Below are 15,097 nucleotides of genomic sequence, written 5' to 3'. Positions count from 1 at the left end.
TTAAAAAAAAAAAAAAGAAAATTAGAGGAAGTAAACTGTACAATTTAAAATAATAAAACCACTAAAGGTAAGAGGAGGGAAAGATTGTAAGATTGCTTTGAGAGTAAGATTTCTGAGCTTCAAAGCCCTGTGATTATGAGTCTTATAAATTTAATACTTTATAATTTAATAACTTTTTAAAATCTGAAACACACTGGCATGAGTCCATTGTGGTTTAGCGTGGCTGAGAAGGCATCAGTGTTTTCTTTTTGTCTCTTGGACCTCAGAAGACTTTGAATTTGTGAGTCTTCTAGCTCAGCCTTGTGAGTGCTGGGATTACATGTGTGTGCCAGCACACCCAGCTCTGTGCTTTGTTTTGTCTGTTTCTCAAGAAGTGATCCTGCTATGTAGCCCAGGTTAGCCTCAATCCTGCCCCACCTTCCAAGTGCTGGATTGGCCCAATTAGAAATGCATATTGTCTTTGATCCAGCAAGTTCATCTGGGCAGTCTTTGTAAGAGGCTAAGTGAGCTAAGGCACAGACAAACAGTGCTATGCTTTAAAATCACAAAAAGAACAATATAATTATAAACATGTACCATGTTCATGATGTCTCCTGAGTGCTGGTGTCAAGGGTGTGTGCCACCATGCTCTTAAGAGACGATAGTCTCTTTAAGGAACAGGAATTACGTGGGTAATCACTAACATCCAAAAGTAGCAACACTGCACGTGGTGGTCTCTGTAACTCAGTTTTAAAAGTTAACAGAAGCACAAGGAGGATGTGGAATGGTTGTAACAAAACCCAGACAGGTGACAGAGGTGTCTGGACTTCCCTTTGCAAGGGAAAAGCTCTTTAACATATATTCTATGTAAATTCTCACATCTCAGAGGTTTGTTGTCTGTGATGGTGTGGTGGAAAACAGGGCTGTCTGCGTATGGCGGCCATGAGAGGTGTGATACAGGGTTGAGGGGGCTACCGTGGATGGCGGGTAGCTTTTATGTGGCAATTATACTAACAAGGTAGGTATCGTCCTTAAAAACTATAATGTTAAATTAAAATTTTCCAGCCTTTTCAGAAATCAAATTGAAATGTTATATAAATGTGATAAGGAAGGTTGCTGAGATGCCAACTAAAACAACGAAATGTGACTGGTTGTCAAGGAAACAGGTAAGACAACAGACACAGCACAAGGGCGGGGCGGGGCGCTGGATTTGAGGAAGGGAAGCAGAGACCTTGGGAAACAACACCAAAATTCACAATTGCATAAAGCAGAGGCAAGCCACAGCACTCCACACAGCAGCAGCAGCAGCAGCAGCAGCAGCAGCAGCAGCAGCAGCTCAGCATGCCGACTGACCCTCCACCTGCACACTGCTCATGCAGCAACGCCACAGCAGCAAGCGACATAAATCCAGTCTTTAGGCTAAAGACAAAAGGTCTTTCTGAAAATGGCTTGGTGTGGAATCTGCACCAGTTAGCTATGCATGCTGTATGAAATGCAGACAATATCCCTGGGAAATCTGAGCTGCTAAATGCTTTAGAAGCTCTGACATAGGGACTTTTTTTTTTTTTGGATAAACCCATACTCAGACTGGTGTTCTATTTCGCAGCTTCAGTATTGCTTACAGAAATAGATATGGCTTCAGGTGAGGGATGTTCTGTACAATCCTGGCGATGACGCCCATCACCCTGCAATGAATACACTGTGGCCTTTCCCTCTCTACCTCATTAACTGTTCTCTGTGATCAAACTTTCTAGGCCATCGAAAACTTAACACAATCATAAACTGTTTCCTGGATACTGGGTGCCAAGTGGAACATCAGGTGGGTTTCTTGGGTAGATCCAGCTCCTACCTATTCGAGTATTGGCAAATACATCAGCTAGGGACCCACTGGTTCCTTTGGCCTCTCCGTGGGACAGCGTGGAAGACGCGGATGAAGAAGTGGACGACCCCTGAATGGAGCGGTTGATCCAGGACTCAGCATTCTGCAAGCTCTGTTGCAAGGCAGCAGAGAGCGCAGCTTGGCGTCTCAGAGAGCCCTCATCCTCAGAGGCCGAAGACGTGTCTGTGTGGAATTAGAAAAAAACAAGGGTCGATCCTGCCTTGAGCACAGACTTCAGTTCTTGCTCATTGCCTGCACACCTGATGCTGACATCAGGGAACACTAGCATTCTGAAGTTAGGTTAGTGGTGACATCTCCGAAGTATTTTCCTGTTCTGAGATTACTTAATGTCTAAATTCCAGTTTGTCTACTTAACAGAGACTTGTGACGGGTGGCCAAGTGGGGTTTTGTGGGTATCTGTCTCTGCTTAAAAGGAAAGGATGGCGGCAGAAGACAGGCGCCATTTATTTCTGTGGAAAGCTCCAGTGAGAATTGCTGATAGGGAACTCAAGTGGGATGTGAAACTGCCTTAGCCCCCGAGGCACTGCCTGCTCTACTAGAAAAGCAGCTGGCCAAAGCTGGAAGGGGTGGTTTCCACACACGGGCAGTCAGTTAAAGAAGACTGACAATTCCCTGGTGCCTTTCAGCCTGACTGACTTCAGGAACCAGGCCTAAATGAGAACATCTTGCCTAGAAAAAGTCCAACCATATACAGGGAGGCCAAAGCTGGGGAGAAGCCAGAGTTATCATAGGCTGGGACTCTCTAAGGTGTAGGCTACCCACTACATCCCCAGTCCCAGGGCCTCACATGTCCTGTGTAAGCCAACTACCACATACCCAGATTTTGTTTGTCTGTTCGTTTTTGAATTTAAAAAAGTCATGCTCAGATTTGCAGAAACTTTTGCCTAATTCAGGTGAATGAGTGGGTCCAGGTCATGCAGTGCGTCAGAGCGCTGGAGAAGTAAATAAGAGAGCAGGAGAGTCGCTAACACACCATGGTGGGGATTTAAACCCCACCAAAACAAACTATGAAACCCCATTATGGTAATCCAGAATCTGTAAATCTACAAAACCAGAGCTCCAACGCTCACAGCCTTCGCTTCTTGTTCAGGACACCAGCAGCGCATTACCTCACAGCAAAGGAGACCCAAGTGCAAGCCTTGTGATGATTCCCAATGCACTATGTGCCGGAAACTAAGTCAGGTCCTAGGGACTCTTAGACGTATGACTGTCTATGAGATAGTATGTGCCATTAAAAAGCCACACAGTGTGGCACTGACAACATACCACCCGACACTAGAATACAACATTGCTTTTAGAAATTGACCAAGTGGAGAAGTCTATGGGAGGGGGACTGATCTCGGCCCAGGGTCTAAGTACGTCAGTGTAACCGGAACACATTATAAGGAGCTGTGAGATGGAGGAGGGGGAGGGAGGGAAGAAAACACAGATAGACAGGCAAACACAGAGACAGATGGAGACCCCAGAGATTTCACCGATAAAGCAAGGCTCCCTAAAGGAGAAGACACATAACATAACAGGGAATGGTCAAAGCTAAACACAAGAGAGCAGTATTTAAAGACAGCATTATAATTTCTAGAAAACACCCTTTTTAGCTCTATCCTGAAAGAAGTGGGGGCAGGGAAGAGTGAGACTTGTGACTCATCAAAAGAACAAAGTGTTTTGGGTGACATCTCAGATCCCACAGAGGCCTCTGGATTTACAAGCTGCCCTTACTGTTTAATTTGTGTAAGTCTAAAACCAAAATAAATCAATTTTTATAGATAGTAAAACCAGTATTTTCATTATTGGATTTATGGAAAACTAATTGCATTATGCTTTTGTATTTGATCAATTATATAATTAGGTATAGTGTTTCAGTTCAATTACCTGCTTTGTTTGCCAGTCCTCCTCTGGGTGTCTAATGGCTTACAGCTACGGAGTGGCACAGGCTAGGGGGACATGGCTTTGCTGTCTGCCTTTCATTTGAACCTTGAGGCCCAGCACTCTACTTGGACCTTGAGGTTGAAATGATTAATTGTGAGGACTGCTCATCCACTCAGCAACAGGACGGAGCTCTACACCAGTTGGGCGACGAGCAGCCTGGCGAGACACACACAGCCCTGCTTGCATAGGTTCATAGGTTCAGAGACGGGCAGGAGTCCATGCTCCTCTGCTCTGCAGCATGAGCAGGGATTGATTGGCTGAGAGGCAGGAGGGACGGCATCAGGTAGAGAGGAAGTTAGAGAGGATGCAGGGACAGAAAACAGAGCACATCTCAGGCAATTAATAAAACGAACAGGAGGGCTGGAGAGATGGCTCAGTGGTTAAGAGCACTGACTGTTCTTCCAAAGGTCCTGAGTTCAATTCCCAGCAACCACATGGTGGCTCACAACCATCTGTAATGGGATCTGACGCCCTCTTCTGGTGAGTCTAAGGAAAGCAATGGTGAATGCTTAAAGTAAATAAATCTTTAAACAAAACAAACCAACCAGGAACCAGCTGAAGCTCACGAGCAAAACAGAGAATGACAGTAACGAGGACAGACATCAGGGGCACAAGGTGCCAAGGGCTCACTTCACTGCGGGGCCAGCAGGCAGCCTGCAGCTACAATCAACATCAGTCCCTTCCCAAGCACTGGACTTCTGATAAAAAGGGGATTCTATCTTTCTGATCTGACACAGTATCTGATATTTTCCTTAATAACAATTTAAATAAGGCACTGGCGAGATGGCTCAGTGGTTAACAAGCACTTACTTCTGCAGAGGACCCAAGTTCAGATCCCACACCCATGGGTTTAGGCATGACCAACCATACTTGTCTGAGCCCACACTTTTTAAAAAATCAAAATGAGATCTTTTAAATAATTTCTTTTGTAGCTTAAAAAAAAAGCCATTGTCAACCAGGAATAATTGTAGAAATTTGTTTTCAAATTCAGGAATGGATTTGCAGTGGACACGCGTGCCAGGGTGCACCTCTGGGGTTGATTTGCAGGGGACATGCGTGCCGGGGGCGCCTCTGGGGTTGGAGGGCAGTGTGGGTGCTGGTTTTCTCCTGCCTCTCTGGGCCCTGGGCATCAGGCTGTCGGGCTTGGCAGAAAATGCCATTACCTCCTAAGCCATTGCACTGACCCAGCGTATTGTTATCTATTTCTGGATAGCTTGGCTTTGAACTCATGACAATCAGTCCTCCTGCCTCCCGAGTGCTGGGAATAAATACAGTAGGAGTTACTACTTTGCTCAGATGGTGGTTCTAGGGAATAAGCCTAAGCCTTAGCGCTAGGCAAGCACACACTGCTCTTGAGCTCCAGCCCCAGCCCCAGCCCCAGCCCCAGCCCCAGCCCCAGCCCCAACCCCAGCCCCGAGACCAATTCTAAAAGCATGGTTTGCCTGTTGTGGAGTGACGTGATTTATCAGGCACCACTTGATAGTGTTCATCAGAAGTCTACCATCTATTTGTAACCAATTAGGAGACATAGAAATGATTTGCTTATTGTTTTTAAGAGAAGAGAAGTCCCCAGTTTACTAACTTTTCCAGGCTGCTATGACTTTAGTCATGTGGACATTATATTAAAAATGTTTATTTTAGGGCTGGAGCAGGCAGGCCAGAGTGAGAAGAAAAAAAATGTTTATTTTAAAAAAGTGAACACTTGGGGCTGAAGAACTGGCTGAGCAGTTAAGGGCACTGGACGTTCTTCCAAAAGACCCAGGTTTGATTCCCAGTAACAACGTAAAAGAGGAAACAACCCAAATGCCCAAGCACAGACAAATGGATGGATAGACTCTAGTCGGACTCAGCCATGAGCCATCTATTGGGATGGATACAACATGGAAGAGTTTCAAAATACTTAGGGTGAATGAAAGTTAGCCCATCCCTCCTGCTCTACCTGTGTGTGTGTGGTGGTGGTGGTGGGGAGACAAAACTGCATGGCTCTATTGCATAAACACCTAGAGAAAACACAAGCCAACACACAGACAAGGAGAGCGAAGCAGTGGTTATCAGGGGTGAGAGGACCGTGAAGAACTCAGGAGACTGCAGAGATGGGCATTATCTTAACTGTGTTTCTATGTCACAACCTGGCAAAATACATACCTAAGTATGTGCTGTTAGGCTGCAGCTATAGCTACAGGCTTGGGTTGTATGAAGACAGCATCAACTGTCCCCTCCAAAGTTACTTATATTATGTCAATCTTAATTGAATAAAACTGTAAAAATCAAATTTGAAAAGGCTTTTCAAAATTTGAAAAAGACTTAACTTGAAACTTGATAAGACTTACAAGAATGAAAATGGCACCTGAAACAGACACCACCTGAAAGCAGAGACGTGCTGAGGAGCACTGAGTGGACAGGCCCTGGAGGACAGCGCCCACCAGAGCTGGAGCCATGACTCAGGAGTTAAAAACACTGGACACTCTTCCAGAAGACCCAGGTTCAGTTCCCAGCTCCCACATGGCAGCTCACAAGAGTCTGTAACTCCAGTTCTAGGAGATGGCACAGTGCATATATATACATATAGCCAAAGCCCTCAGGCATACAAAACTTAAAAAAAAAACTTTTAGAAAAGAAGAAAGGAACAATAGATCCCGCCTCTGGGCCCACACAACAGGTAACAAAATTAGGTCTAGACAACGGCTCAGGGGAGCAAGTAAGCCACAGTGTACCGACATGATGGATGAGCGTCCACTCTAACAATCACTACAAAGTAGTGCGACATCTCACTTGGGCATGGAGCAGGTGACTGCAAGCAAGCGCTTCACACAGAAGAGCCATTTCTCCTGCTACCAAATCTGTTGTGTGGTGCTAGGGACTGAAGGGAGGGTGGCTTCATGCTGAGCCTCATCCCCAGCCTAGGGATTCTCTTTCAAGTAACATTTAAGTGACAGAATGGCAGCTCTCAGGAGGTGATGGCTGGTTAGGCCTACCCCTCTGTGGTACTGTGCATATATAGGCAACTGTCAGGTGAGAAGGGTTCCCTGCCTGTGACACTTAGGGTTGGTAAGGACTGAGTCTAACCGTTACCCACTGACAATGAGCATCTGGCTATCTCCTGTCTGCAGAACCACTGCTCTCCCGATCTTGCAAACACTTACAGGAAACACAGTCTGGCATGGCAGTCTTAGTGAAAGTCCTTGGCACAGGGTAAGGCATGACAATCCCATAAAACATCTCTGAGGTAGATGAAAACTAGTAATGCCCAGTGTGCCCCAGGACATCATTCTTATGTAATTATGTTAATGTGAGATTAACACATTATGGAGAAAAGCTTTTCCTTGTCGTCCAGTCCATCACTGGCAAGTATGACCTTGTCAGAGCACACGTCCACATGCAGCTTCCCTCCACTTGGTGTCACCTGCCCTCTCTCACTGCAGCAAACGATAACCTCACAGGCTGCAGGGAAGCCCGGAAACAGAAATAAATAAGTTAGTCTGTGGGTCAGCACTGTATTTATTTCTGTATGAATGAGCAGTGGCGTTACACAAAGGACCTCTATAAAGAGAGCCGAGGTCATCGCCTCATGACATCAGCACATGAGACAACTGCAGCACAGTCACTCAGGCAGTAAAGGATGGGGAAGGCCACAGGCGCTAACACTAGGAGTCACTGCACACTTAGAAAACTTGAGTTTTCTAATCCACGGCAGTTTAGCATAGGCGTCAATAATCACATTTTAGGTTAACTGAGGTCGTATTTGAGAGTCATTTATGAAAAAAAGACAAATCATTTTCCATGCCAACTATTCTCATTGCTTCTAAACTGCATGACACCATAAATAAAGCCAAACGTCCTCCCCCTTAAAGCTTTTCCTCCTTAAACCCGTTTGATCAGGCAGCTCTCAATTTTCATCCGGTTAGTAATCCAGGAGACTGCACCTCCCACAGCGAGAGCCGAGTGACTTGTGCCCCAGAAGTGAGCTCCACACAACACAGCACACAGATCTGTGGGCTGACAGTCAATGTACAAAGATCGAAGAGGACTGTGTGTATACAGGAGGTTGTATGTGTGGGTGAGGTGTGCTTGCAGGTGTGTGCTTCTGGAGGCCAGAGGTTGACATAGGTTTGGTGACTGGCTGCCTGGCTGGCCAGTGAGCCCTAGGAGCCCACTTGCCTCCTCCCCACACAGTGCTAGGGTTACAGATGTGCACCACTGCACCCAGCCTAGGAAGGAGCTGGAGGTTCAAACTCCATTGAGCCACCCCAGCTGCCTGTGTTCTGACCATTGTATAACTGGCCAGATGCTGACTTTAAAAATATTCAATGATGAGCAATCCTATCATTCCTCCTCCTCCTCCTCCTCTTCTTCTTCCCTAGAATACAGCTTCTTAACTTTAGTCCTCAGGACTAGCAAAAGGACACAGCTAGATAAAACTATGTGATGCCCCTGAGTTAAGAGGTTGCAGGTCCTAGGACACATTAAGTAGCTTCAACTACAAAAGGAGCAGCCAAGCCACTTTTGCTTGCTTGTTTGTTCTGAGACAGGGTTTCTCTATGTGGCTCCGGCTATCCTGAAACTTACTCTGTAGAGCAGGCTGGCCTAGAACTCAGAGATTTGCCTTCCACTGCTCCTGAGTGCTGGGCATCACCACTGCCCCCAAAAGCAGCAAATTCCACTGCTAACAGAAGAAGCAAGCAGAACTTGAGGATATAGGTCTCAAACCTTCCCTCTCTGGAGCAAAGTACTTGTACCTGGGTACATGCAGAACAGTTGAATGAGAACGCCAAGATCTATCACACTGGGGGCTGTGTGAGAGCCTGGAGGGACCTCAACATCTCGGAGTTTGTTTTTTTTGTTTTGTTTTATTATTATTATTATTATTATTATTATTATTATTTGTTGTTGTTGTTGTTTTGGGGTTTTTTTTCCTCCGAGACAGGGTTTCTCTGTGTAGCCCTGGCTGTCCTGGAACTCACTCTGTAGACCAGGCTGGTCTTGAACTCAGAAATCTGCCTGCCTCTGCCTCCCGAGTGCTGGGATTAAAGGCGTGCGCCACCATGCCCAGCTCCTTAACATCTCTTGATGGGAGAGATTTTCTACTTGCATCACAGATGTCCTTAATAGCACATGGAGGTGTTTTGAATGCTATTCAGAAGTCCCTAGAACAGAAGGTAAGGGACAGGGAGCCTGATCACTCTGATCTGCTGAGTCAGGTCTCAGAAGAGAGGACTGTGTCTTTGTTATGAAATTATTAACACCTGGAATGTGATCAAGAGCATTATGGTACAAAATTCTTGAAGGTTCCACAAGAACAGAGCATGCATATTTAGAAATATAGAGGCTTGCAGTAGACTGCAAAGGACTATGGTTCCATTCAACAGTGAACAGCTGTGATTTGGTTCCAGAGCTGCTAAGTTCCCTGTGGCAGTGACTTTTATGAAAGGCCTGCCAAACAGGTTCCCATTCCTTGAGAGCCTTCTCAATTCTTTGGTGGGCTCTCTCTTCTAACCCAGAGCCATGAGAGCAGCCATTTACTCTGAAGCCACAGTGCCTTGTCAGAGGCTGGGAGAGGGCTGCATGTCACACTGCTCCCCGCCCTTTGCCATTTACTGAAACTGAACCTTCAGCTATTCTGCAGGGAATCTGCCAACATGGACGGCTACAAGACTGAGAGCCCTCTTTGTGCCCAGGACCCATCTTGTACAGTGCACAAATGGGGAAGGGAATCCATCCAAGACTCTGAATGAGTAGGCCTGAAGCATGCACCACTATGGACACAAAATGCCTCATTGTGTTAGTCTGCCAGAGGCGTCCTGGGTTCCATTTTGAGAAACACTTGAAGCCGCAGAGCTATTTCCCTTTCACACACAGACACCACAAATGTGTGGGGAAGGAAGCGCACACAGCTAACGAGCCCACAGCAGACTCAAGTGCCCTGAGAAGTTCGGCAAACCCAGAAGGGAACAGTGACATGAGCATGGACCCACAGCAAAGCCCAGCGTGGCAGCTGTGACCAGGGAACGGCCACAGGGCTCCCAGGGAAGCTTGCCAAAGCCATGGCAGGGGTTAAGAGCTGCGCCGCTCTTACTGTGGACCAAGGTTCAGTGCCCAGCCCTTGAAACACTTTGTGACTATGGTTCTATGGAACCTGTTACCCTCTTCTGGCCTCCAAGGGCACCAGGCATGTACACAGTATACACAGATACATACAAGCACAACACTCACACACATAAAATAAATAAGTTAAAAAATATTGTCTGGTATTTGAGCTAAAGAAAAAATAAGGGTTTTTTGTTGTTGTTGTTGTTGTTGTTTCTTCTTCTTCTTCTTCTCTAATAAATTTGGCAAAACATTCTGTTCTGCTATATTTTTTTCAAGACAGAGTTTCTCTGTATAGACCTGGGTGTCCTGGAACTCATTCTGCCTCTGCCTCCCAAGTGCCGGGATTAAAGGCGTGCGCCACCACTGCCCGGCTTGGTAAAACATTGTGAACAAGAAAGAAACTTTACATTGGGAGGAATAAATTCCAAGTCTGGTAAGTGGAGAGGGAAGGATATCTATTTCCCACTTACTTCTGGACCTCACATAGAAAAGAACACTTTAAAGATATAAGAATATATTAACAGATGTCTATTTTTTTAGATCTGTATCAAATTTGTATTATCATGCTCCTAAAATCTCTAACAGCACAAAGATTTCTGTCCCAAGTCCACCTACTCCTATGCTGGCTGTTGAGATAAAACATCAATTGAGGAGACTAATGGGTTAAATCTATGACTACCAATTGCATTTGGAGACACAAAACATCCAAAATTCCTCAAAAACGGGCCTGTGCCTGCGCTTGCTAGGTGAGTCAGGCTCAGGAGGAGGCAGTCTGTCTGTCCAGGTCTTAGAGGGCCTTGTTATTGCTGCTCACCAGCTCCCTTCAGAGTGCACTCCTTAGGTTTGTTTGAAGTGTGGGCAGTTCCAGGTCACCCCTCAGAAAGGAAAAGGAGTATTTCCAAATGCCCATGCAGTAACTCTCAAAGTGGAAGGTGATACACCTACCCGGAGGCGTGCAGGCATCCGCAGGAGACTGGACAAATGTGGACCGCCTCTTGGTGGGCATTGGCAAAGCCATTTTCTGTTCTTTGTGTTTTGCCAGAGCAGCTTGGACTGCTTCCGTGTGGATATCTGGAAAGTTAAGCACATGGACATTTGCACTCAGGCAGGGCTGTAACTTCTGAGGGGTGAACTCTTGGTGCTCAGATTGTTAAAAATGCCAAGTGGAGGCTTAGGTGGTTTTACTTATCTTTTGAGTCAGATCAATTAAGATAAACCAAAGATGGAAACAAAAGAAGTCAAGGGTAATTTCAGAGAATGATGAAGACTGATTGCACAACCAGGAGTGAAGGGCTGACGAGAGGGCGGAGCCCGGCAAGCATCTGTGCCCACAGGGAGCTCTGTCTCTACAGCACACTGGAGTTAATTCTAAGGAGATAATTAGATGTGTCCTAAAGCGAGGATGCTGAATTAGAGCACTTCCAATGACAGCAGCTTAGGGTATGCTGAGCAGTCAGAGAAAGAGCCTGGTTGAGACACTTCTATGCCACAGGAACAGAAGGGGTGACACTGGTCTAGAAAGTCACAAGGGCACACGTGACATGTCTGCCAGTCTGCACACAACTTACAGGAGCCATAGGAACCTTAAAATTAACATATTCCAAACAGAACTCTGGATTCTCCACACCAACTACAAAACAGGCTCTCACTCTGCAGAAGACGTCTTACAAGATGTCCGACTTGGACCTCCGACCTCCACTCCCTTGCACTCACAAGTACACACCCACTCACACCAATACAAGCACTTGCACACACAAGCACACACACATGCACTTCACACACAGAGACTAACAGGGAAAGAAGGATGCTCTCACAGATCCCACTGAGGTGGGTCAACCTCCAGGCGCTTCCCAGCTGACCATCTCTCCTTGCCCAGGAATGGCTTCTGCCACATCCTGCCAGTTATCTCTGCTCTGGAAGTGTGACCTCAGATGAGCAGCTGGTCCAATCAGATTCTTCTTTGGAGAAATTTAAACTCTGAATCAGAAAGTATAGGTCCTAGAGCAGATTTGAGTTAATGACAATGACCCAGAAAGGAGAGATTCTGAACTTCAAGTGAGATCCCTGGAGTTTTCTCCTCTTCTTTCTCAGCTATTTCCTTCTGTGTTCTACACCAGCTAAGCAGCCCGAATAGGCAGCTGTTTGTAAAACCAAGACAGCCCTAACACAAATAAAACCTCTTTTAACATAATATTTTTATTGATTCTTTGGGAATTTTGCACTATATAGCCCCAATCACTCTTCCTTCCCTCTCCTCCAAGGTCTGCTCTCCCCACTTTTGTGCCCCCCACACACACACACAAAGATTTTTTAAAAGCCCAATTTGAACTCCCAGTAGCTAGCCCCTTAAAGAAAAGTGAGTACTTCACTACCCCAACCCCCACCAGTCGCCATGTATAGTGGAGACCTAACTCAACATCCTTACCACAGTATTTAAAAGTTCTCTTTGGTGACTTCCTGTCTAGGTTGCTACTTTTCGAGGAGGGCAGGGGAGTCATAGGAGCCTTTTATGTTTCTCTCCTCGACTCTGAGCCTGCAGGCATAGAGATCAGTGCAGGACAAGTTTCCTTGCCCTTTATAGTCAACAGGAGCACGGTTCATGGATCCCACATGGGCTCCAGCCCATGTATGTGCCATGGACCTCAGCATGGGCTCTGGTGGCAGCGCAAATCATGGTCACCAACAGTCTGTGGCAGCAGGCTGACCCAAAACCATCAGCATGGCTTCAGGTGGCAGCACATACCACAGACGCGCACATGGCCTTTGGTAGAAACATAGGCCATGGACATCAGTCGCCCTGCAGCAGGACCTCAAGGCTCCGTGGGCCACAGACACGCACATGGCCTCAGGTGGCAGAGGGAGGTAGGTGAGCTTTTCTCCAGAGCACATGTAACGCTGCACTCCTTCATCCCCCACCCCTCCATCACTAATTCCTCTTGTCCCTTGCAGGGGCACAGGAAACTACAGCCCATCACTCAGTACAGCTTTGACCGCACAGCTCTCCATGCAAATACTCATGGCCACAGGCCACTGGTCTCTGATCTCTAAAGCACCATAACTACTAGACCATCGCTGAGACTTCAGGTCTTCATCGTTGGTGCCAATGATGTGCTCCCTATCTGGTTCTGCAGCACTGGCTCTTCCTAGCAGCCCAGCAGCTCACACATGGAGGAGGTATTGGGACTGACTGACTCTAAGAGCTGCATCTGGACCTGGATGGATGGCAGCTGAGTTGGTCAAGCCTCACCCCACCCACCACCCAGTCTGCACTGAGCAGGATCTTCCGGGCAGCCACCCCTGCACAGCCCAAATAAAAACGCTTATTGTGTAAACAGTTCTATAGCACAGCTTTAAAAGGCTCCGTAGTACTTTACTGAATTAACAGATTATAATTTAAGCAACCATTTAATATCAAATACTAGGTTGCTTTCATTTTTCTTACTACTGTACATAACAAGACTAGTTCAATATGTTCAGTTTAAGATTCATCTAATTATTCCCTCAGAATTAACTCCAAGGAAAGGAATAAAATTGATGAGTATGTACTTCTTATTAATAGGTTCATATCCTGCTGGAGATGAGGCACAGGGCTTTACACATGCTAGGCCCTCTACAACTACGTTACATTCTTAATTTTGTTTTACTGTATCGTAAAGGCATTCCTGTTTTCCTACCAGCAAAGTGCCTAAGCATGCTGGCTTCCCCATAGTCTTCATGCTCGTGTATGTATGTGAATGTTTGTGCACGTGCCTGTGCACACCAAGGGTCCACTTGGACGTTTATGGTTCTTTTCACTGTTTTTTTTTTTTTTTTTTTTTGGAAAGGGAAGCTCAGATTCTCTGGCTGTCCTGGGAGCTCCCAACTCTGGCTAGACTGGCTAGCCAGGAAGCCGCTGGGACCCTCTGATCTTAAGTCCTTATTCTTGCACAGCAAGTGCTTTATCAACTGAGACAGCTCCCCAGTACCTTGCTCTTTTGGCTTTTTTTTTTGCTGTTGATGTTGTTTGAGGCAGGAACCATATGTTGCCCAAACTGGTCTTGAACTCCCAATCTTCTTGCCTCAGTCTCTCAAGTGCTATGGTACCAATCAGCTTCAACTATGTCCAATCCTTGTTTAGCTTTTTTTTTGTCCCCAATTTAAACAATGGTGTATCTAATAGTTGCTTCAATTTCTATTTCTCATTAGAGTTACTGAACATCTTTAGAGAGAACCTACAAAAATCTATTGTAAGCTTTTAGACATTCTTACTTCATTTATTATCTGTTTAGGCTGTAAATAGATAAACCTATGGTGGTTTGACTGAGAGTGGCCCCCACAGGCTTTATGTTTGAATGCTTGGTCCCCAGTTGGTGGAACTGTTTGGGAAGGAATGAGAGGTGTGGCCTTTCGGGTAGGAGGTGTGTCCCTGGGAGTGGGCTTAAGTAACATCATTCCCAGGGAGTTCTCTGCTTCGTGGTTGTATCTCAAGATGTGAGCGCTCAGCTTCTGCTCCAGCACAAGGGCCATGGAGTCAGCCTCTGCCACACACACACACACACACACACACACACACACACACACACACACGTTGCCTTGGTCATGGCAGCATCACAGTTGTAGCTCAGTACCCATGGTGCCCAGGTGCTCATGTAGAAGTCACACCAGCTCATTCCTATTCCCAGGTGAGTCCCAACAAGCCTGCCCTGTTGTGTGAGTGTGATTACACCACAGGTTTATGGATCTTTTTGTCCTCAGTAAGAAGAATAAACTGTGGGGAGCTCCAAGGCCAAGCACCTGTCTGCAATGTGTGAAGCCCTATTCCAATCCTACTTCAATTCCTAGAATCACCAAGATAAAAAAGAAGTAATGATATATTATAAAAATCATTTAAATACATACAATACTAAGTAAGAACTTGGTAAGACACACCAGCTCAATAGTTGGATCTACTTTTGTCTCAAGTTCCTATGAATACTAATGTTCAGTCTCCTGCATGCTGGGATTACAGGCATGCACTAACTACCATGCCCGGTTTGGGATATTGCTTCTAAGACCATAGTACTAACTTACTTACGTTGGGTTCTAGAATGAAATAATTTTATGTGACACTTATATTTATCATACAATTTTAGTATTCCCTAAGTCTACTTGAATCAAGATTGCCATATCTTAGCCGGGCGTGGTGGCGCACGCCTTTAATCCCAGCACTCGGGAGGCAGAGGCAGG

At 46.0% G+C, this 15,097-nt stretch overlaps 1 protein-coding gene across 3 annotated transcripts in view; it reads right to left on the bottom strand.

Moving 5' to 3' along the window:
- Dip2b (disco interacting protein 2 homolog B) overlaps window positions 1-15,097 on the bottom strand; it is a 186,644-nt gene that overhangs the window by 71,257 nt on the left and 100,290 nt on the right. For 2 of the 3 annotated variants that reach the window (XM_029469542.1, XM_029469543.1), the window contains exons 4-5: window positions 10,838-10,963; window positions 1,829-2,041 (exon numbers count right to left, since the gene is read on the bottom strand). In XM_029469542.1, the coding sequence (XP_029325402.1) occupies window positions 1,829-2,041; window positions 10,838-10,963 (339 nt within the window). The remainder of the gene's footprint in view (window positions 1-1,828; window positions 2,042-10,837; window positions 10,964-15,097) is intronic. The other variant, XM_029469544.1, reaches the window with a different exon arrangement.

Source organism: Mus caroli, chromosome 15 (genome assembly GCF_900094665.2).
Source record: "Mus caroli chromosome 15, CAROLI_EIJ_v1.1, whole genome shotgun sequence".
NCBI lineage: Eukaryota > Metazoa > Chordata > Mammalia > Rodentia > Muridae > Mus > Mus caroli.
The sequence above is the reverse complement of the archived record's forward strand: the minus strand, read 5'-3'. Positions and strand labels throughout refer to the sequence as shown.